Raw genomic sequence first — 23572 nt, 5'->3', positions numbered from 1 at the left:
AGGGCAACTTTAGAGCCCAGCGAAGCCATAGCAACTGGGGGTGTGGTCTCGACTTTAGACTTCTAGTTCCAGAGGCCTAGAGGGTCACTTACTGATTAGCAGGAGGAATAGGAACTGTCAGCTCAACCAGAAGAACCATCGTCTTCAAAGACCAGCACCTGCTCCCAGCCCTGCCCCATCCCCTTTCTCTGACTTCAGGAGCTCCAGGTGTCACAGAGCATCTGACAAATGCCAGCCGAGGTACTCTGATAGGAAGGCTCTGCCCCCTCCATCCCCACTCCCATGGGGCGAAGTCCACAGAAGGCTTCCCTAACACACCGAGCTCTCTGCCACTCAGAGGCTGGGCTCTCCCAGCTGGCCCTCAATCCAGCACCTGCCTCTGGTGGCTGAAATCTCAGGCTGCAGCCTGAACAGAATCTCAGTCCCAGCACTAACTACCCTTGCATGGGACTTGGGCAGAGACGGCTGGAGGAGGCTAAGCATGCCATGCAACAACAGTCGAAGCTGGGCTTGAGACAGTCGGGAGCCGGGCTGGGCAGCTTTTTACCCATCCTGTAAAAGCACAAATCAAACGACCTTCCCTTTTAGGTTAAGGCTTCAAATCTCAGAAGTGGCTTACACAAAATACACAGAAAATGACTTTTTCAGAGGAAAGTAATTTATTAGTAATTTGATGACATTCGGGGTATAGTCTTGAAAGCAAAGAGAAGATAGCATCAGGGAAGACCTGGGGATTGAAATCCCGGTTGTCCATGGGTGGGCCTCACCACCATCACTTCAGAGACAGCATACATCTTACTAAAATTAGTTCATGTGGAAAACATTCCCCAAACTTGTTCACAAAAACTGGGGAGCTCCCATTTGGTGTTTGAGTGAGGGCTCTGGGTTCTAGGGTCACCAGGTCAAAGTCTGGCTTCCACGGTTGGTAACCCCACTTGTTTCAAGAAGCTTGAAATCTGATCCTAGGTTTTCTCTGTCACTTGTCTTTTTCCTGGAGGAGTTCCAGAGAAGTGATTTCAAAACAACGACTCCCAAAACTGTTTGATGAAGCCTGGCATTTTACAGAGAGAACTGGGGGCCAGCCTGGGCTACATGGGACCCTGACCCAAAATAATAAAACAGAAACAATGAGAATTTAAAGACTTCAACAACAACAAAATATTATAGATCTTAGCTTGGTGATGCCTGCCTGTAATCTCATGGCTCAAAAGGCTGGGGCAGGAGGATCATGAGTTTGAAACCAAGCAGAATCACATAGAGAAACCCTGTTTTGAAAAAAACAACACCTAGAGGTAGGGAGCCGGTTTAGCCATTAATGATCTTGCAGAGGGCCTGGGTTCGGTTCCCAGATCCCATATGACAGTTTACACTGTCAGTAACTCCAGTTCTAGGAGGTCCAGTGCCCCCTACTGACCTCTGTGGGAATCACACACATACATACCATGCTTACATAAATGCAGACAAAACATAAACAAACAAGAATCCAGAAAGACATAAAGCACACAGCGTTAAAGATGAATATTTATTGAGTATCCCCCACATAAAAGCCATGGTGCCAAGCAGGAGCAAGCTGGAGATAGGAAGGGCGACCAAGACACATAGCTCCTGCGCTCCCTGAGTGCCCATCTCCAACAGGGGATAAAAAGAAGTATCAAATGTTTAAGCAAATGTATAGGATGTCATTGGTTGAACTCCAGCACTGGGACCAACTGGCCAAACCGAAACTGAGCCATTCAAGGGTTGGGAGCAGGCTTAGCCATACAGCGCTGGCCTTGGATCTACCAAGGGAGAGCAGGGAGCAGGGCTCAGGGGTGCTGGTATTTACCTAGCTTATGCAGGCCCTGTGCTCCATCCGCAGCATCACAAGAAAAACGAACACCAAACAAGCTGCTTGTCAGGTTGTCACTTAGGGAAATCAAGGAGAGGATGGCCAAATCCCTGGTTTCATCCAGGGTGATAAGATGCTGCCCAGGGGTTAACCTCAGTGCTGGTGTTGTTTGTGTTTGCCCTTCGTCTCCTGTCGAGCTCCTCTCTCCAGCACATCAGAACACTCACTGCATCTTGATTCTGTGACTGTAAATAAAAGCTAAGTAAGGAGCTTTGTCCCCACCTTCTATCTCCCAGCTCCTCCATGTTGTCCAGGTAGGTCTTGAATCCTGGGCTCAAGGATGCTCCCGCTTTGACCTTTCCCTTACTTGGGACTGTGGTTGTGCACCACAGCACCCAGCTCAGTTAGGATCTCATTGTTAATTTTGTCTTTCCACACAAGTGAATTGTAAATTGCAGCCAGTGCGGGGAGGAAGCTGAGCTGGGATAGAGAACCTGGAAGAACAAACTTAGATACAGTGGCGAGAAGAACAGTCTCTGAGGTAAAGCTGGGTACAGTGGCACAGCCGACAGTCCCAGCTATGTAGCAAGATCACTTGAGCTCAGGAATTCAAGGCCAATCCAGGCAACATAGTAAGAAAAAAATTAGAGTGAAATTAACTTAGACTTCGAGTGTAGAGAATGAAGGGTCCAGAACTGACAATAAAAGTAAAAGATAAATAAGATCTGTACGGTGGTGGCGCACACCTTTAATCCCAGCACTCAGGAGGCAGAAGCAGGGGGATCTCTGTGAGTTCAAGGCCAGCCTGGTCTACAAGAGCTAGTTCCAGCACAGGCTCCAAAGCTATAGAGAGACCCTGTCTCAAAAAACAAACAAACAAAAAAAGTAAAAGATAAATAAGTGTCATGATTTTCCATAATAAGGCAAAAGACTTTAGAAGTTTAACCAAAGTTACTCAAGAGAGTCAGGGGCATAGACTGTGGGGACTGCCTGGCGTTTGTGGCTTCACTCAAAGTAGGGACCACTGTCATCGTGAGACCACCGGGAAGTCCCTGGGCAAAGAAGGGGAACACGCAGCAGGTAAGCACAATCCTGTCAAGGGCTGGCTCTGAACCCCCCAGGACCCTCCGATCCTGTCACGGGTACCTGGAGGTGCTTTCACAGGAAAAGGAGCACCCCGCACAGTTGGCCAGCCAACCTGAGAACTCCTTTTAGACCCACAGGATCAGGAGGACTTCTAAGCTGTCTGTGGATGCCAACAGCCCGGACCTTCCCATAGCACACAGCCCACAATGCACAGCTGAAGCCTCTCCAGCGAAGGACGGTCCAACAGGACGTACTCCGGCTTATAGTCAATGCTGATGGCGTGCAGGTTTCTCAACGCACCTGCCAGGCACCCCCCGTTCCGAGGTCACTTTCTGGGAGTCGTGGAATCATCCAAATGCAAGCCCATCCCCCAGGGAGAGTGACCTAGTCATCATAGCGGATCTCGGCCTGCAGCTCCTTGGTGACATAGGTGGCTAGCATGGCCAAGAGCTTCTGCTGCATGGCCTGGTTGCTCATGACCAGAGCAGTGAGCTGTATAGCATCTGTCCAGTCCAAGTTCCTGATGATGGCCGCGGCTTCGTTAACGAGTTTCTGCTGTTCGGCAGGGGGCAGCTCCATTAAGATCTGAGGAACCGGCTTGTACTGTCCACTCGTCATCCAGGCCCCCAACAGGCCCCCAACAGCTCCCCCTGGAAAACAACAAAGGGCTCAATTAGTCAGTCTCATCCTCCAACAATGGCCTTGGTGTCTTGCCGAGAACGTAGCCACTGTCATGACAAGTAGGCACATTCATGAGCAGGTCACAGCAAGCTCAGCTTCTGTCAGGTAGTCAGCAGGGCAAAGGTTTATGCGGTCTCCAGTCCCTGTGGCCCCAGTAATTGGCATCGAAGGAAGGCCCTCCCTATGTCCCCCACATACACCCTCCCTACCTCTGACCTGTGCCAACTAAGTCAGATCCCCTTCCCGACTGAACTTTCCCACTCCTGTGACTCCCAGAACAATTTGTGTCCATAAAGGAGGGGCTGAGAGGGAACTGCACCTTCTGAGAAACCACTTGCCTGGAGAGGCTGGGAGGTTGCGCGGTTTCCACGGTGTGGCTGTTGATAAAACACCAGGAGAATACGCAACTGGGACGAAAGGGTTCATTTCATCTTACAACTCTCAGATCATACTCCATCACTGAGGGAAGTCAGGGCGGGAGGGAATTACCCTAAGGCAGGAACCTGAAGAGAAGCTGATGCAGAGGCCATGAAGGGGTGCCCAGAGCCCACCAGCTCAGGTATAACACAGTCCACAATGAGCCCACAGGCCGGTCTAGTGGGAGTATTTTCCCAATTGCGGTTTTCCCTTCCAAAATTGCCCAGGCTTGTGTCAAGTCAATATAAACTCAGCAGCTGAGGCTTAGGAAATTACCAGAGAACTCACATGGGAGATGACCCTGGGGCAAATCAAGTGTTTCTCTTGAAGACTGTCTTTCATTCCATCCCGTGTGTGTGTGTGTGTGTGTGTGTGTGTAAACTATGTCTCTTTCTAAAAGTGGATACGTTTTTATTTTCTCTTTCTTTTGTTTTTTGGAGACCAAGTCTTATTGTATACCCCGAGGGTAACCTATAGCTCTTGCTTCTCCTGCCTCAGCATCCCCGCTGGGAATCACAAGGGTGCGTCAGCCATCAAGCCCAGCTAGAAACATTCTTTTTGGATTTCTGCCTTCATTTGTTTTCAGGTGCTTGGCACTGCAGGATGAGGTCAGGATGGCTCAAGAGTTCCAGCTAAGCACTCTTACCACTGAGAGACATCCTCAGCTAGAAGCATTGTTTTATTTCTTTTTTTTTTTTCATTTTTTTCATTGTTTTATTTCTTTTTTTTTATTATTTTTTTTTCAAGACAGGATTTCTCTGTATAGCCCCGACTGTCCTGGAACTTGTGTACCACCACACTCAGCTTAGAAATATTGCTTTTAAATGTAACTTTCTGGCCAAAGTTAAGCCATGCTGTTATGGAACCTGAAGATCTCGTAGGATGGAAAGTTCTACATCACCAGGCCATTTGTCACATGACACAAGGTGGAGGAAGGTGCTCTAGGGGTAGAGGTATCAAACTAAAGCACCTAGCCAGGCAGTGGTGGCACACGTCTTCAATCCCAGCACTTGGAAGACAGAGACAGGCAGATTGCTGTGAGTTCGAGGCTAGCCTGGTCTATAGAGTGAGTTCCAGGCCAGGCTCCAAAGCTACATAGAGAAACCCTGTCTTAAAAATCCAAACCAACCAAACAAACAAACCTTCAAGGGCCAGGTAAGTGCTCCAAAGGGATGAAGAGAACATCGGGTTTAGTGGCACACACCTTTAATCCCAGCACTTGAGAGGCAGACGCAGGTGGCACTCAGAGAGTCTGATGCCAGTCTGGTCTACATAGTTCAGTTCCAACACAGCCAGGACTAAATAGTGAGCTTCTTTCTCAAAATGTAAAGTGGTAAAGAGGGCAGAGGGGTCTGTGGTGGCCTGAGAAGCCAGGTTCCTGCCTGAAGGAACACCTACTATCGCGTGCCAGCCAATGGCTGCCACTGCTCTGCACCTCTGAAGCTTCCCATACACTGGATTAGCAGCCCTGAGACAGACACAGAGGCAGCCTGGCTGGACTAGTGAGTCACCCTAAACAGCAGAATATGGGATGAGAAACAGAAACTTTGGAGTGGAAAACCCAACACACATGACCCTGACCAAGCTGCTTGGTGCCACTCCTTCTCTAAACTACCAAGTCAGTCTCACTGGAGATGCCACAGGATGTCACATACCCCTGGACTAACAAAGGCACGTCACCTCCAAGATGCTCCCTCCCAAGACTCATGAGAAGCACATCACACAATGGAGAATTTTATAAAACACATGTCTGCCACACCCCACCCCAACTCTGAAAGGGAAAGCCTAAGAAACAGTCGCAGGCCAAAAGACTAGGGAAATGGAGTCATTAAAACAAAGTGTCAGCTGGATGTGGGGGCACATACCCTCAGTCTCAGTACTTGGGAGGCAGAGGCAAGGGGATCTCTGTGAGTTCAAGGCCAGCCTGGTCTGCAGAGTGATTTCTAGGACAGCAGAAACCCTGCCTCAAAATGGAGGAGGAGGAGGAGCAGCAGCAGCAGCAGCAGCAGCAGCAACTTGGAGAAAAACATGGCCATTGTGTTGTGCGAAGTCTGGTCAAACAGAAAATGGCTCACAGTTCTGCCCTAGTGCTGACTACTGCTTGGGACTACAGTGCTGTGTGGAACACATTCCCACTGCAACTAAATCTGGGTGAGGGACACACAGGAATTTTACATATATATATATATATATATATATATATATATATTTGATTTTTATTGAGTTCTACATTTTTCTCTACTCCCCTCCCTTTCAACCCTCTCCCATGGTCCCCATGCTCTCAATTTACTCAGGAGATCTTGTCTTTTTCTACTTCCCATGTAGATTAGATCTATGTATGTCTCTCTTAGAGTTCTCATTGTTGTCTAGGTTCTCTGGGATTGTGATTTCTGGGCTGGTTTTCTTTGCTTTATGTTTTAAAACCACTTATGAGTGAGTACATGTGACAATTGTCTTTCTATGTCTGGGTTACCTCACTCAAAATGATGTTTTCTAGCTCCATCCATTTTCCTGCAAATTTCAAGATGTCGTTATTTTTTTCTGCTGTGTAGTACTCCATTGTGCAGATGTACTACATTTTCCTTATCCGTTATTTGGTTAAGGGGCATTTAGGTTATTTCCAGGTTCTGGCTATGACAAACAAAGCTGCTATGAACATAGTTGAGCACATGTCCTTGTGGCATGGTTGAGCATTCTTTGGACATATACCCAAAAGTGTATTACTGGGTCTTGAGGAAAGTTGTTTTCTAATTTTCTGAGAAATCGCCACACTGACATCCAAAGGGGTTGTACCAGCTTGCATTCCCACCAGCAATGCAGAAGTGTTCTCTTTTCCCCACAACCTCTCCAGCATAAGTTGTCATCAGTGCTTTTGATCTTGGCCATTCTTACAGGTGTAAGATGAAATCTCATAGTTGTTTTGATTTGCATTTCTCTGATGACTAAGTGATGGAGGAAGGTCATTGGCTAATAAAGAAACTGCCTTGGCCCATTTGATTGGCCAGCCTTTAGGTGGGTGGAGTAAACAGAATAGAATGCTGGGAGGAAGACAAAGTGAGCTCAGATGCAGGGCAGCTCCTCTCAGAGCCAGAAGCGATGAAGCAAGCCGCCAGGTCAGACATGCTGAATCTTTCCTGGTAAGAATGATGCTACACAGATTATTAGAGATGGGTTGATCGGGATATGAGAATTAGCCAGTAAGGGCTAGAGCTAATGGGCCAAGCAGTGTTTAAAAGAATACAGTTTGTGTTTTGTTATTTTAGGGCATAAGCTAGCCAGGCGACCATGAGCTAGGGCGGCAGGAGCACAACCCACAGCTCCTTCAACAGAATGGCGCCCAACGTGGTAGCAGCAATTTCTCGGGTCTGCTCTGCTTGCTAGAAGCAAGCAAGCGCTCTCATCGAAGAGAGGCTTCCTGACTCAGCTTTAGCTGCAAAACCCTGTAGCTCATTAAGAGGTCCTGCCACGAAACACTTAAATGGTATTGATAAAAGCTGATCGCATGCTTTTCGGTTTTCAGCCGTAGCAGGAAAAAATGCACCGTTTAAAAATGCCATCTTTCTGGGTTGTCCTGCCAGGGCAAACTCTGACTGTTTGAGGCAGGAGGTCAGCTACAGAGAGAGCATTTGAGTGTTGTAGCTTGTTTGCTGGCAAGGACCTTGAAACGCCACAGAGTTGTGGTGATAAACATGGCTACAGCCAGTACCTCTGCCATGAGGCTGGAAAGCTAAGGAATGGGCTGGATCTAGCCGGCAAAGCCACGGCTTTAATCCTAGCCATGTTGCTCAGTAATTTAAAGGCTCGTGTGGTCAGAAAAAGAGAGAGAGATACAGTAAAGAGAGATTCAAAGACAAAGAAAATTTCTAAATGGTTTACAGTGTGTTAAAAGTATATGCAGGCTAAAAGTTAAAGTTCCTAAAAAAAAAAAAAAAATAAGGAAGAAAGAGAGTAATTGGGTGTGGTAGTACACACCTTTAATCCCAACACTTTGGAGGCAGAGGGAGATTGACCTCTGTGACTTCAAGGTGTGGTAGCACACGCCTTTAATCCCAATGCCTGGGAGGCAGAGACAGAAGGATCTCTGAGAGTTCAAGGACAGTCTGGTCTAGGAGTTATTCCAGGACAAATATATACAGAGAACCTGTCTCAAAAAGCAAAAAGTTAAAAGTAAATATAAATGAAATAAAGGTTAAAATAAAGCCGTACAAAGATGGAAAATACACAGAAAATCTTGATACTGTATGCTATTATGCTCTGTTTGAATTGTTTGATTGCTGAGGGAGGAGCAACAACTGCTAAAAGATATTTGTTTATAAATGCTGCTGAACTAATCCAACATGGACATTTTCAAAATACCTTGACTTTAAAATTTGGATCTAAGGACATGACGCTTTGGAAAGAAGTTTCTTCTTTTGTTTTCACAGAGGATGAGATCCTGTGTATTGCTTCTATTCCAAAATGGTATGGTGGACCACGCCCTCCTGAAGGGTTGCTGTGAACACCTTCAAAAAATTATTTCACTCGACTGCTGACTGAGATAAATCTAGTACACAGGTTATACCATGGAAGACCTAAATAACAGCGCTCCCATTCAGCAGGAAGCAGTTTGGAGAGAAATAACTGGGCCCATGTTCCCATATATTGTTTATAAATGTTCTTTTACATTTAAAGGGGATATGATATAGATATGAATAATTTGCATTGATATGAATCTTTGTTTACTGATATTAATTTAAGGTCAATTTTGTTATTTGTATATGTATTTCTGACCCTGATTAAGGTATTGTGATTGTGTAGTTCACGTAAAAATGTAATGTATATAGGTTGTTAATAGATAATCACAATAGTCAAGTTTGTAGTCATATTAGTTAAGATTTCCTAGATGTACATAGATATATTTTAGATAGGCACTCTTCATATCTTTCAAAGATTATAGAATATGGTATTTTAAATGTTTTAATAACTTAGGATTTTTCATGACAATGAGACACTCTGCTCCTGGCAGCACCAATCTACTTCAAGAAAAAGATGGGCATCGAAGAGGATTCTTATGGAGTTTGATAGCTATTTGGGCAAGAAACTGCTCTTGCCTGGACTACTGTATAAACTGGACACAGAGAACCCGCAGAGAGAGGACTGATGAACTTGCCTAAAGGTGAGATGATCTTTTGGGGTTCCTGATTCATGAAGGAGTCTGCGAGACATTCTCAAGGACACAGCAGATAGTGACTGAACTGCCTTTGAAATTTCCTGCTTCATGGAAATGTCTGCTGGAAACTATGGGCCTGTAGGCCGAAGATGGATGCCCCAACGGTACAAAAGAACTTTGGGTGACTGTCCAGGCAGCGAGATGTCTCTGTGATTTCTAGAGTTTTGTAAGTTACTTACTTCTCATTTACTTAGGTAATATTGTATCCTTCTGGAGTCTTTGATGGAGTTAAAGAATGGTTAGTTATAGTTATAGTTTTCCTTAGTTATGATAAAGATAAAATAGATGTAAATATTGTAATTTTTACTTGATAACTGTTTTGTTATATGTAATTTTGCTATGTTAAAGTTAAAGCCTTCCTTTGTTTTTTTTTTTTGTTTAAACAGAAAAGGGGAAATGATAGAGGAAGGTCATTGGCTAATAAAGAAACTGCCTTGGCCCATTTGATTGGCCAGCCTTTAGGTGGGTGGAGTAAACAGAATAGAATGCTGGGAGGAAGACGAAGTGAGCTCAGATGCAGGGCAGCTCCTCTCAGAGCCAGAAGCGATGAAGCAAACCGCCAGGTCAGACATGCTGAATCTTTCCTGGTAAGACTGATGCTACACAGATTATTAGAGATGGGTTGATCGGGATATGAGAATTAGCCAGTAAGGGCTAGAGTTAATGGGCCAAGCAGTGTTTAAAAGAATACAGTTTGTGTGTCGTTATTTTGGGGCATAAGCTAGCCAGGCGACCATGAGTTGGGGCGGCAGGAACACAGCCCACAGCTCCTTACAACAACTAAGATGTTGAACATTTCCTTAAGTGTCTTTCAGCCATTTTAGATTCCTCTGTTTAGAGTTCTCTGTTTAGGTCTGTACTTCATTTTTTTTATTGGATTATGTGATCTTTTGGTGTCCAATTTCCTGAGTTCTTTGTATATTTTGGAGATCAGACCTCTGTCTGATGTAAGGTTAGTGAAAATCTTTTCCCATTCTGTAGGCTGTCATTTTGTCTTGTTGACCATATCCTTTGCTTTACAGAAGCTTTTCAGTTTCAGGAGGTCCCATTTATTAATTGTTTCTCTCAGTGTCTGTGCTGCTGGAGTTATATTTAGGAAGTGGTTCCCTGTGCCAAAGTGTTCAAGTGTACTTCCCACTTTCTCTTCTATGAGGTTCAGCGTGGCTGGCTTTATGTTGAGGTCTTTGACCATTTGGACTTGAGTTTTGTGCATGGTGATAGATATGGATCTATTTTCATTCTTCTACATGTTGGTATTCAGTTATGCCAGCAACATTTGTTAAATATTCTTTCTTTTTTCCATTTGATATTTTTGCTTCTTTATCAAAAATCAGGTATTCGAAAGTGTGTGGATTAATATCCGGGTCTTTGATTCAGTTCCATTGGTCCTCCTGTCTGTTTTTATGCCAGTATCAGGCTGTTTTCAGTACTGTAGCTCTGTAGTAGAGTTTGAAGTCAGGGATTGTAATGCCTCCAGAAGTTCTTTTATTGTATAGGATTGTTTTGGCTATTCTGGTTATTTTGCTTTCCCATATGAAGTTGAGTACTGTTCTTTCAAGGTCTGTGAAGAATTTTGCTGGGATTTTGATGGGCATTGAATCTGGAGATTGCTTTTGGTAAGATTGCCATTTTTACTATGTTAATTCTACCTACCCAAGAGCACAGGAGATCTTTTCACTTTCTGGTGTCTTCTTCAAAGATTTAAAGTTCTTGCCATACAAGTCTTCCACTTGTTTGGTTAGAGTTACTCTGAGATATTTTATGCTATTTGTGGCTATAGTAAAGGGTGATGTTTATCTGCTTTCTTTCTCAGCCCATTTATCATCTGTGTACAGGAGGGCTACTGATTTTTTTGAGTTAATCTTGTATCCTGCTACATTACTGAAAGTGTTTACGAGTTGTAGAAGTTCCTTGGTAGAATTTTTGGGGTCACTTATGTAAACTATCATATCATCAGCAAACAGTGAGAGTTTGACTTCTTCTTTTTCGATTTCTATCCCCTTGATCTCCTTTTGGCGTCTTATTGCTCTACCTAGGACCTCAAGAACTATACTGAATAGATATGGAGAGAGTGGACAACCTTGTCTTGTTCCTGATTTCAATGGGATCGCTCACACGGGAATTTTTTGTAAAATCTTTGCAACTCCTACACGTATATAATATTATTCCAAAATGAGACATTTGTTTAATACTGGGGACACCATGATTGCAATTCCAGCACTCTGAAGGCTGAGGCATGAGGATCTCATGTTTGAGGTCGAATCTGGAATACATCAATCATTTCAGACCAGCCTGAGATACATAGAGAGATCATTGCTCAAAAAAAGTGCATGGGACTGAAGAGTTGGCTCAGTGGTTAAGAGCAGAGCACTGGCTGCTCTTGCTGAGGACTGATGTTTGATTTCAACATCCACAGGGTGGCTCACAACTGTCCTTAACTCCAGTTTCAAAGATGCTGATGCCCTCTTCTGGTCTCTATGGGTATTGCATGCATACAGTGCATGGACATAACCATCCGGCAAACCATCCATACACATAAAATAAAAATAAATAAAACACTTTATAAATATTTAATTAAGTAAACAAACAGCACAGCTTGGTGAGAACCCACTTGTAGGCTGGACTCAGAAGACAGAGAGTGACACCCACATTTTCTGAATCCAAGCAGCGTGGCCCTGGAGGCAGACAGCTCCTCTGGTGCCCAATACTGGGGCAGCCAGTCTCTAAAGGAAAGAGGCATTCCAGGGACGGAAAACCAGTTCATTCACAAGTTTGTCTGAACTCTTCCTCCTGACACCCGTGAGCATCTAAAGCTGACGGTACCACCTGCATCAGCATTAACTCTTACAGAACATCAATATCTGATTTACAGCAGCACTTAATGCGGAGGTTATCAGGACATCCATGTACACATTACTAGCAGGCCTCTGGAGAAAGGACAATTCCTGTGTTTTTCAGGGGGAATGAAGCACCCACCCGTGACCAGAGACCAGAAGCAGTGAAGCCCCCACCTGTGACCAGGGCCGAGAAGCAGAGAGTCCCTAGAGACGCTACTCTCTGCCTGCCTTATTCAACAGGAATAAAATATGGGCTCCCACAACAGAGACAACGCACGGCTCTACGATAAAACAGCCCCAATCAGGCTATCACTGAGACAGGAGTGGGAAGGTAAGGGTGTCACTGGAGAAACAAGAAATGGGCTTGTCTTCTTTTGTGAGAAAAAGCTGAAATTGGGACTCCTGAATTCACAGAATCTGAAATCACAAAAGATAAAGATCTGAGCCATCTGTTTCTATGAAACGTAGCTTTCATACAATGCAATGTTCTGTACAGTGGCGGGGGGGAGGCAGACGACAGATGGACAGACGGACACACTTGTCAGCAAGCTGGGAAACATAAACCAGAAACCAGCCCCAGTGCTAAAGAGCTTCCGTCTGCGCAGCCTGTCACCATGTAAGGACTGAAAATCACCTAGCAATAGCTTCTAGAAAACAGGAGTCAAGGAAGGACTGTGCCTGACCCCACCACAGTAGATACTACAGCAATCAGTAAAGAACCACCCAGCTGCACATGGCAGGCGTCCAGCCTGCAGTGGGGATGCCAGCTAAACTGTACTGAACGGTCCATGGTGGTCATCCCAGGAGGGAGCAAGTAGAGGGAGCAGCATTCCATGGCTTTTGCTTTCGTTCCTGCCTGAGTTTTCACTCTGACTTTTCTTCATAATGGACTGGAAGCTGTAATAAACCTGCCCCTCTCCAAGTAGCTTTAAGTCATGGCGTTTTCTCACAGCAACAGAAAGCAAACTAAGACACGGCCAGGCTATGAGCAACTGATCATGGAAGGAACTTGGCAGATGTAGTTTCTGTGGCTCCCTTCTACGGTAACATGGTAGCAATGATGTACACAGGGGACATCCGGAGGTCCTAGGCACTCCAGTACCTTTAGACTCAAGGACACATCTCTAGGGAAAAGGGCAGAGCCAGTGGGTTCCTGGAGGTGCCTCCCAGGCCTGACAGATGCAAACACCAAGGCCAAGAGAATCCTGCATCACAGGGAAGCTGTGAGGGCACACGACATACAGAAGCCCTGGGCCTTATGGAATCCCTGTACAGTGTATGTGGTAGGTACCATTCTTATTGATCAGATCATTCTTCCATATAGTTCCAAAACCCTCAAGCATGCCAGAAGTCTGGAATGTACTATGTAGCCCAGGGTATCCTTGAACTCTCCATGTTCCTGCCTCCCCAGGGACAGAGATTACAGACCTGAATCAAGGCTGGCTGTATCTGTGAAGACACACTTACCAAAAGCAATTCCTGGCGGGCCACCAACCAAACCACCGACGAAGGCCACCGTCCCCGCAACCAAGGCACCCCTCCCAGAGTGCTTGACGGCTGCCTTCATTTTTCTCTCGTGGGAAATGGAACACAGGAGCTTCATGATGTCATCTACCTCGATGGGCATCTCGGCAGACCTTAAAGGAAGATTCAACGAGATAGGTGGTTTCAATGTTTGCCCAAATGTGTACTTAAAAAGAAAGTGAAGCCGGGCAGTGGTGGTGCATGCCTTTAATCCCAGCACTCAGGAGGCAGAGGCAGGCGGATCTCCATCTCCGCGAGTTCAAGGCCAGCCTGGTCTACAAGAGCTAGTTCCAGGACAGGCACCAAAAACTCCAGAGAAACCCTGTCTCAAAAAAGAAAAAAGAAAGAAAGAAAGAAAGAAAGAAAGAAAGAAAGAAAGAAAGAAAGAAAGAAAGAAGAGAGGAAGGAAGGAAGGAAGGAAGGAAGGAAGGAAGGAAGGAAGGAAGGAAGGAAGGAAGGAAGGAAGGAAAGAAAGAAAGAAAGAAAGAAAGAAAGAAAGAAAGAAAGAAAGAAAGAAAGAAAGAGAAAGCAAGCAGGTGTTCTGCTGCATGCATGTCTGTGTATCACATGCATGCAATGCCCTTGGAGGCCAGTGATCCCCTGGAACAGGAGCGACAGACATCTGTGAGATACCATATGGGTGCTGGTAATCAACAGGGGTCCTCTAAAAGAACAGTCAGTGCTCTTAACCTCTGAGTCTTCTCTCTAGTTCACTGTTTTACTTTTGTTTATTTTTGAGATAAGGCCTTCCTTGCTACTTACTCTGGACTAATCTGTTTAGTTTAATTATTTATTTTGAGATAAGGTCTTGCTACACAGGCCTCACCATAATCCTTTTGCCTCAGACTTTTGCCCCAGGGATAACAGGAGAGTACCCCAGTACCCTGTGGCGGAAAGGGAGAGTTTTAATGAGCTTATGAGTATTTTGACCCAAATGTATCAGTTTTTAGCATCTCAGGAAGAGTGCCCACCTTCCGGAAAGAAGAGTTGCTTGGCCATGTGCATGTCAGACGGGCACACAGCCCTGTGTGGTTCCGTCGCCAAGAAGCTGGGCATCTGCTAACAAGCAAATGGGAGCAGCAAAGTGGATGGAAGGTCTGCTGTGCCCTCTGGTTAGCTTTAGAATCCGGACAAACGAGGAAGCGCCTCAGCCACAGGCTTTACCAGTTCCCTAGCAAGCACAGCCTGACCTCTCTCACGCCAGCAGCCGTTCAAGTGGCCCTGCAACCTTCAACACAGAAAGTCTGGCAGGAACAGAAAATTCCCAGCCATATGGCCCCTCGCGTGTGACAAGGTATCTGAGCCAACTCAGAAACGGGGAAAAGGACAAGACTCTGAGGCCATACTGGCATTTGCCTGCTACGTAACCCAGAGCCAGGAGTCAGATACTCAGCTTTTAAGATGGAGCTCAAATGGGGCTGAAAATGCAGATCTTTACGGCAGACACCAAAAAAAAAAAAAAAAATGCTCTGAGTCTGAGCCCCAGTACAAAAACAAGGATGGACCCTTGCAAGGGGTACATAGAAGGGTTGCAGAGTGACTGAAGAGAGCCACGGGCACTGCAGACCCTGTTGGGACGCCACATGCTAAGACAAGAGCTGGGTAGGGCAGCACAGGCTGTCTCTCGGACCTTGGGAAGCTAAAGCAAGGGGTTGCGAACTAAGCCTGGATTAGATAGCTAGATTTTCTATTAAAAAGAAAATATTAATAATTAACTAATAATTATTATTAAAATCTATATTATACATTAAATATTATTATAATCATAATATAATTAATTAATGATAAAGAAAAAACCAGGAACGAGGTGAATTAGCAAGATGAAGCCATCACAAAACAAAATAAATCATATTTCTGGGGGCTTGGTGATAGGTACGATGGCTCATAGCTACAATTCCAGCACTTGGGAAGTCAAAGAAAGATCAGGATGGGTCTGAGGCCAGTCTGGGCTACACAGTGAGATCAAGGCTTGCCTGCACTCAAAACATGGGACTTCCAGGGGCTTGCAAGATACATGAAATGTCAGACAGAGAGCCCTTATGAATAATGACCATAGGCAATTTGTGAGGACCAGGACACATTGCCGTGCTGCTGGGAAGTGATAGGCAGAGGCGGAGCCACAGGTGAGATGCACTGTGCCCCACAGAGGGACTGGTGGGTAAGGAGAGCCCACACACTGACAGACCACTTCATAAGGCTGGGGAGAAAAAGCAGCAGGGCTGACACTTCCTGACGACTCCCACACTTCCTGCTCCTGTGAGGCTGAGGGACAGACATGTCAGTAAGCTAAGGAACCTTGCTGAGGGAGTTCCAGGACTACAGCTTGGGTTATACTAGGCTTTGGTCAGTTAGCTGGTTTCTCTCCATGCCCAAGAGTTATGCAGAATCAGAATCCCTCATTGTAAAACCGTCCTCTTGGCTCTGGGAGTTCTGAGTTCTGTAAGGAACCTGTGAAGTCACCACACTGACACAAAGGCTTCCCAGAAGAAGTATGCTATGTTCCAACCCCTTGAAATGGTCCTTTTGCGCACCCTTACCCTTTTGAGACCTCTTTACTTGCTGTGTAGTCTGAAACTCCATGGTGGCCTTCTGCATTGGCTTCCTAAGCCCTGGTATTACTGGTCTGCACTACCCATTGTCTCTGTTTCCTTCCTCGATTTTTTTAAAATATTTATTTATTTATTATGTATACAATATGCTGTCTGTGTGTATGCCTGCAGGCCAGAAGAAGGCACCAGACCCCATTACAGATGGTTGTGAACCATCATGTGGTTGCTGGGAATTGAACTCAGGACCTTTGGAAGAGCAGGCAATGCTCTCAACCGCTGAGCCATCTCTCCAGCCTCCTCGATTTTGATAAACTTTAGATGAATGCCTTCCTTTCAAAAGACTAACACCCTACTCCCATCCTGATTAGCTTTGGTGAAGATCCAGCTTTTCGTTTAATCTGTTGGTTACACTGGAAAAAGTCAGGTTCAGGCCAGGTCTCGGATGATGGCAAGATGCCCCCCATGCCCAGAAGCATGAGGCCTGTGCCCTTCTGGTCCTGAAGCACCAGCACACAGACACCACTCCACATATCAACTCTCTGCAGAATAATGAATCTGCACTCTCAGAACGGGCTTCACATAACAAGACAACGCATGTGGAAGAGGCAGGACAGAGATGCATACGGTAGCTCCCCACACCATCCATAATGCATACATTCTGAGATTCCAGTAGATGCCCGAAAGCTTGATTAATCTGTCCTGACAGCTTTTATGTCCTGGATCCTTTGCATTGTAACTCTCGAGCCCTGGAGTCTTTAGTCTGTAAAACGAGGTTACTGGCACAAGCACTGGGCACCCACAACGTGACAGCTGAGGGCTACCGAGTGACTAGCAGGTGGGTAGGGTAAGCCCTGTGGATACACTGGACAAAGGGAAGATTCAGATCTCCGGCAGAATGGGGCGGGATGGCATGAGACTGCATCATACGACTTAGGATGAAATTTCTAACTACTCAGAAAACCCGTGATTTAAAACTTACTAAGTATTTAAAACTCACGAATTATTTCTAAAAAAAAAAATTTTCACTTAATATTTGGCTGCAGTTAGATGAAACTACAGAAGGTCAAACTGTGGACAACAGGGAACAGGCTAATGTTCCTACCCATTTCACCCTCGATTATCCCCAAACCTGCTCTGGATAATTTTAAGTGGAGCAGATAAGGCACCAACATGCCCATGCCATTCCTAAATCTCCACCTAAGTCAGTGCAAGAAGACAAGCCCGGCTCTTTAGCAGGTGCCAGGGAGCAGGGGAGCTGGGCAAGGGCAGCTCCACTCCAGCCGGGCGTCTGCAGTCTGCAAGGCAAGGCAAGGCGGGTTTAAATTTCTCGAAGAATAATTTCAGAAGTTACATGAGCAACAGGCTTATGTTGTGGAAGTTTGCCACCCCAGCTCCTGAGTCCCTGGGAAAGCCTTTCTTTTCTTGCCTTCTTCAGACTCACGAGATTGAAAGGAAACACCCCCTGTTTCTCCTCCTCCCGGCCCAGGGCCACCCATGTCTGTCAGTGACCGGGAGAGTTGAGGACACTGAAGACAGGGTCTTCCCACAATAGTACCAACCATTTCAATAATGCTGTCCTCAAAACAGGTTCTGCGGGCCAGGTTCCCTGCGTGTCACAGGGAAGGCAGACGCTAACTGAGCCCTGATGGTTTACAGTCATCCAGACTAGCGGGAAGATGACGGCCGGACTCTGGAACATACACAGAGCAGGGGAAAAGCCAAGCCTTTGCATAGCAGCCTCAACTAAGTTCAGTCAAGTCATGAGAGACAACGGAGGAGGCTCTAGAGCTAACGGGACCTCCATGTCCTTTATAGCAATATTAGGCAAAACTGGGATTCCAGTCCCCAGTGTGGAAGAAGGAAGTGTGTGTTGGTGGAAAAACGAAACAGAAAGAATGTGGAGAACGGGCCCTTGCTCCCCTTTCTGGAATTTACAAACTCCAAGCTGAAATCTGGCCTCTATAAAGTTCATCATCCCATTCTTCCACCACACAAAGTTGTCTTTTAATTACTTGGCTGTTGGTATTTAAAAACAAGAAGACATCGAGGACGTGCTGGTACAGCCCTGTAACCCCAGACCTGGGGAGGCTATGGTAGGAGGACAGACAGTTCAAGACCAGGTTGGATTATATAGTTAGACCCTCTCTCAAAATAAGGGCAATAATAATATCTTACAATTTAGATTTTCCTGACTTCTCTTGAATGACCAGAAGGCGTCAGTGGTAGGTTCACTACACAGCTCGCAGACTGGGCTGGCCAGGGGCTGACACCCGGCACTCTTGCACTCCGTGGCGCAATGCCCTCTTCTCGGGCCTTCACCTCTGTCTACGGGCACCTTATCTACTTACTTAGTCATAGAATGCTTCTCAACCACAACTCCAACTAATCTGACTTTCTGCGCCCCTGACATCTTTCCTGACCATCTCTAAGCCAGTGCCATGTCCCCTCCCGTAAGGAGCCAGGGGTAGGCTGTGAGAGTCACCGCGGCACGCACGCGCACACCGCACACCCGGGCTGATGCAGGCTGCGCTCGGAGCTGGCCCCGACTCCAACCTCGGCGCTGCAGCTTAGGCCTGTCCGTGCCTCGGTTCCTTTGCGTGAAGATGAACAGCAGTGTGCCCGACACCGTGGGGTCCCCGACCGGCTCCGCAGACCCTGGCTTCCCCGCGCGCACCTTTACCGTGCTGGCGTCTGGGACCGCGGGGACACTGAGCACCGCTCCGCGCGCAGCCGGCTCCGCTCTGCCAGCGCCAGCGAGGCGCTCAGAGGCCACGGCCGCCCTGGCTCCGCCCTCTCTCCTTCCGGCTCCGCCGGCCTTCCGGGTCGCCGTGCCTCGGGTCCCCGCGGGTCCGGGTGCTCAGTGGGGCCTGGCCCGGGAGGGAAGGACCGTGAGGGTTCAGCGGGGCGTCCCTTCCCCCCTGCCCCGCCCCAGCGTCTGGTTGGCTGGCACACACAGACCACGGCTTGGAAGCGGTGACCCTACGGGAATGGGGAGGACTTTGTGACCCGAGGACACACCGGGACACAAAGCTTCCCCCACCCACCCACTCCGGCTACCCCGTCCTATAGCCAACCTCACGTCTAGGATCCGGGGTCGCTCCTGGAAGGTCCTCTCCGAGCACCCTTTGCGCGGGGCGTGTGACCTGCAGGGGCGACCTCCCGTCCCGGAATCCTGTGCCTGGAAGATGCTGCCGGGGGCTGAGCTGTCAGGAACTGCTACTGATTAACTCTGGGGCCTAAGTGGGGTGCGCAGGGGCTGGCCTGACCTTCACACCTCCTGCTGCTAGAAAGGAGTCCGCTCCACTTGCAGTCAAAGGGAGGCTAATTTGGAGGAGAGCAAAGAGTAGCCGAAAAACCCTGAGAGGCCCGTAGAGCAGTCCCCATTCTTGACTCTAAGGACCCCAGGGATAGCCTTGAACTATCCCTAGTCAGAAAGGCTTCTGGAAGATCTCCCAGTACTGTGAACTGTAACCCCGAGCAAAGTCTTGCTGAGTAGGAACGGTTGTCCTTGCCAAACTAGTTTCAGAGGAGCTGGGCGGGCTAACGCCACCCAATTAGAAAGTGTGGACTGCAGTCTGGGTCTGTGTGGCTTCTAGCACGCTCTGCCTGGGTTGTGGCAGTACAGCGAGCCTCCAGATGACAGACTTTCCCATGAAAATCCTATGATTTGTGTTCTTGTCTTCTTGTGAGAAAGCTTCGGAAACCTTTTAATACCAATATTCTCCTGGCTAGTGTGGAGAATTGGTGTCTTCCTTCGAATAGGAACGTTTTCCTGAGTTTGGGTTACTTTAAGAGCCAGCCAGAGAACTGAGGCTGAGAATCGATCAGCTCGCTGCTCCAGTTCTGCCTACGCTGAGAAGTTCCAGTGGCCCCCGCGGGCAGCGCCCCCTGGTGGCACGTTAGAGAACCGGACTGTCGTCTCCTTTGCTTAAAGAATAGAAAGTACAAGAAGCAGGTAGAGAGATGCAGGGAGTAAGGAAGAAAGCTCAGTGGAGAAGAGAGGCTAGGATATAAGACATTCACAAAAATGAAGTCATAAAATGATCGCGCTGAAGGCTAGAAATATTCACTAGCGGCTGAGGCTGTCCATGGAGGAGGCATCACAGAAGGGTTAGCTGATGTACGTCCATAGTCCCATCACTTGGGACCCACCTTTAATCCTAGCACTCAGGAGGCAGAGACAGGCAGATCTCTTAGTTTGGGGCCAGCCTGAACTGTATAGAGAGTTCCAGATGGGCCAGGGCTACATAGTGAGTTTGAGACCCTGTCTCAACAATAACAAACAAAAAACACAACATCTGAGGCTGAATATGGAGACCCTGTCTCAACCCTCTCCCCTTCCAACCCCAAATTCACACAATGAAAGCTATTGGCAGGGTAGTGGCACTAAGAATGGGTCTTTGGGAGGTGACCAGAGACCTTGTATAAGAGGTCCGGGGGAGCTTGTTGTCCCCTTCCTCCATCAGTGAGGTGCTTGACTTCATGAGACATGGAAGCTGCTGGTACTTTCTGGTCTCCAAACTAAGGAATCAGTTCAGTTGTTCATAAATCTCCTATCTTGCCCTTTTGTTACAGCAGCTTGAAGGGACTAAGACACTTCCCCTGAGCCTGTAGGAAAGACCCCTGTCTCTCCTAGTTTCTGCTAAAGCCACTAGTCATCGATAACCATTGACTTGCAGTGTTAATTTTCTCTGTTGCTGTGTGGCATTCTCGCGTGCACGTGTGTGTGTGTGTGTGTGTGTGTGTGTGGTATATGTGTGCCTGGTGCATGCATGTGTGTAGGCCAGTGCGCCTATGTGTGTACATGAAGAGGCCAATATAGGACATGTTCTTATTGCTCTCTATGGTGGTTTGAAATAAAATGGTCCCCAAAGGGAATGGCACTATTAGGAAGCACGGCCTTGTTGGAGTAGGTATGGTCTTGTTGGAGGAAGTGTGTCACTATGGAGGCAGGCTTTGAGGTCTCATATATGCTCAAGTCATGCCCACTAGACCAATCACTTCCTGTTGCCTGTGCCAGGTATAGAGCCCTCAGCTACCTCTCCAGCACCATGCCTGCCTGCGTGCTGCCATGTCTGACCATGGTGATAATGAACTGAACCTCTGAAATGTAAGCCACCTCAATTAAATGTTTTCCTTATAAGAGTTGCTGTAGATGGGCAGTGGTGGCGCATGCCTTTAATCCCAGCACTTGGGAGGCAGAGGCAGGTGGATCTCTGTGAGTTCAAGGCCAGCCTGGTCTACAGAGAGAGTTCCAGGACAGGCTCTAAAGCTTCATGGAGAAACCCTGTCTCAAAAGAAAAAGAAAAAAGAAAAGAAAAGAAAAAAAAAGAGTTGCCATGGCATGGCATGGTGTCTCTTCACAGCAATAGAAACTGTAGCTAAGACGCTTTTCCTTATCGCCTTGAGTTGAGGTTTCTTACTGAGTTAGTCAGTGTCTTGCTGTTTCAGCTAGGCAGACTGTCTAGTGAACTAGTTCCTGGGATCTGCTTGTCTATGCCCACACCTTCAGTGCTGGGACCCCAGTCATCTGGCTCTTTACATGGGTGCTAGGAACTCACACTCAGGCCCCCACACTTGCATACAAAGCACTTAGCACTGGGCCATCTCCTCAGTCCTCCAGTCCCTTGTCCTCATAAGCACACAAATTATGGTGACTAAGAGCCTACCTTCATGACCTCATTTTTACACGATTACATCCATAAAGACCCTACCTTCAAATAAGGTTGCACACACAGTGACAGAGTTGGGACTTCATGTCTTTGCAGGAAGATTACAATTCAACCTGGTAGCTGAATGAAAATGGCCCCTAGAGGCTCCTCTGTTTAAATAGCTGGTTCCCAGTTTGAGATGTGACCTTGGTGATGGAGGTGTGTCACTGGGAGCAGACTTTGAGGCTTCAAAAGACTGGTAACACACTCAGTGTGCTCTCGGCTTCCTGTTTTGTGGGTCAAGATATGAGCTCTCTAGTGCTGGAGGAGAAGCTCAGTGGTTAAGAGAACTTCCCTCTTTTCCAGAGGACCTTAGTTCCCAGTACCACTTTTAGCTCCAGCTTCAAAGGGATCTCATGTCTCTGACCTCCACTGGCAAGTGCATTCAGATGCATACACACAAAAACAAATGAAAAAAAATTAATATAAATAATAAATACATACATACATAAAAAGATGTGAGCTCCCAGCTGCTGCTCGGTCACCTGCCACCCTGCTTTCCCTCTGCCATCACGGACTCTAACCATCTGGAACTGTGAGCCCAGTTAAAACCCTTCCTTTTATGATGTCTTACCACAACTGCAGAAAGTAACAAAGACAAACCCATAACACCAGGACCTCACGAAATGCCAGCTGTGAGACTTAGCACGTGCCTGACAGATCCACGTCCGCTCCGTGGCAGGACACAGACAGAATGCTCAGACCAGGCCTACGTCAAGCCCATCGTGTGCATGAGGACCGCCGGCACTCCAGTCTCGGGAGAGCTTGACTCTCAAGGTGCTGTCAGGGCCAGGATGCTGTGGAGACCGCTGACAATCTCACCTTGGCTCCATCACCCTTCCAAAGGTTCATCCGTCATCATCCTTCAGGTTTCCGTAGACCGTTATCACATCCCTTTGGTGGCCACTTAGCATCAGTCTGCACGTTTGCCGTGGCGTTCCGTGCGGTGTCATCACTGCCAGGATTACCGTCATTCCCTCCCCGCACCGCCATGCCTCCCTCAGCTATCGTCACTGCCTAAATCTCCTCCAGGTCCCCAGCCTTGCAAGCACCAACTTACCCAAGGCAGGGCATTAAAAATCATTAGCAGAGACAGGAGGTGGCTGGCTGGCAGGCTCCGTAACCCCTGATTCCTCTCTAATTCCTATCACTTTCCCCAAAGTCACATTTAACAAAAAACAGCAGAGCTCGGTGGAAACAGTGCAAATGTAGCTTCCAGACAAAGCCCTAGGCTGGCTCCTGACTCATCTTTACTGTCCCAAGTAAGAAATGAAGACAAGGCTCTCAACAACCTGGGCTTATTGTGATGACTTAAATGGGAAAAGCAAGAAAAAGTGCTGTGTCCACTAAGAACAGGAGACCAGTTGTACCAGCGTGCTGTCAATGACCAGTGTCTACAAGGCAACCTGAGGATTCTCAGGGAAAACTTACAGATGAATTTGACACAACTCTGCAGCACCCCGAATCTGCCTGATGAAGGCCGGGCGGTGGTGGCATGCACCTATTGTCGGCATTTGAGAGGCTGAGGTAAGAGGAGAATTAAAACTTTCAGGCCAGCCTGAGCTACACAGCAAGATCCTGTCTTGAAAAAGGGGGGGATATGCAAATGGCTCAGCGTTAGGAGCCCCAGCTGCTTTTCCAGAGGACCTGGGTATAGAGTTCCAGCACCCACATGGCAGCTCACTCTAACTCTAGTTTCAGGGGAGCTGATACCCTCTTCTGGTCTCTGT

General features: G+C 47.2%; 1 protein-coding gene across 7 annotated transcripts; it reads right to left on the bottom strand.

Annotated features, from left to right (window-relative positions):
* Positions 1-653: 653 nt before the first annotated feature.
* On the bottom strand, positions 654-19517 carry C2H19orf12 (chromosome 2 C19orf12 homolog). Of its 7 annotated transcripts, none has more exons than XM_057762901.1 (3): positions 19206-19517; positions 13526-13695; positions 654-3564 (listed from the first exon to the last, which is right to left on the bottom strand). In XM_057762901.1, the coding sequence occupies exons 2-3, from the start codon at positions 13683-13685 to the stop codon at positions 3299-3301; spliced, it is 426 nt and encodes a 141-aa protein (XP_057618884.1). In that variant the 5' UTR covers positions 13686-13695; positions 19206-19517; the 3' UTR covers positions 654-3298. The 7 variants fall into 7 exon arrangements, with proteins under 7 accessions (XP_057618884.1, XP_057618879.1, XP_057618880.1 ...); XM_057762896.1 differs by lacking the exon at positions 19206-19517 and adding an exon at positions 18806-18998; XM_057762897.1 differs by lacking the exon at positions 19206-19517 and adding an exon at positions 18812-18998.
* Between the last annotated feature and the right edge of the window lie 4055 nt (positions 19518-23572).

This window comes from Chionomys nivalis, chromosome 2, assembly GCF_950005125.1.
Source record: "Chionomys nivalis chromosome 2, mChiNiv1.1, whole genome shotgun sequence".
Taxonomy (NCBI): Eukaryota; Metazoa; Chordata; class Mammalia; order Rodentia; family Cricetidae; genus Chionomys; species Chionomys nivalis.
The sequence above is the reverse complement of the archived record's forward strand: the minus strand, read 5'-3'. Positions and strand labels throughout refer to the sequence as shown.

Coding starts and splice junctions, on each gene's coding strand:
- C2H19orf12 (XM_057762901.1), bottom strand. CDS start 13,685: ATGCCCATCGAGGTAGATGACATCATGAAGCTCCTGTGTTCCATTTCC. Junction 3,565..13,525: donor CCCGCCAGGAATTGCTTTTG/GTAAGTGTGTCT, acceptor GTTGTTTTCCAG/GGGGAGCTGTTGGGGGCCTG.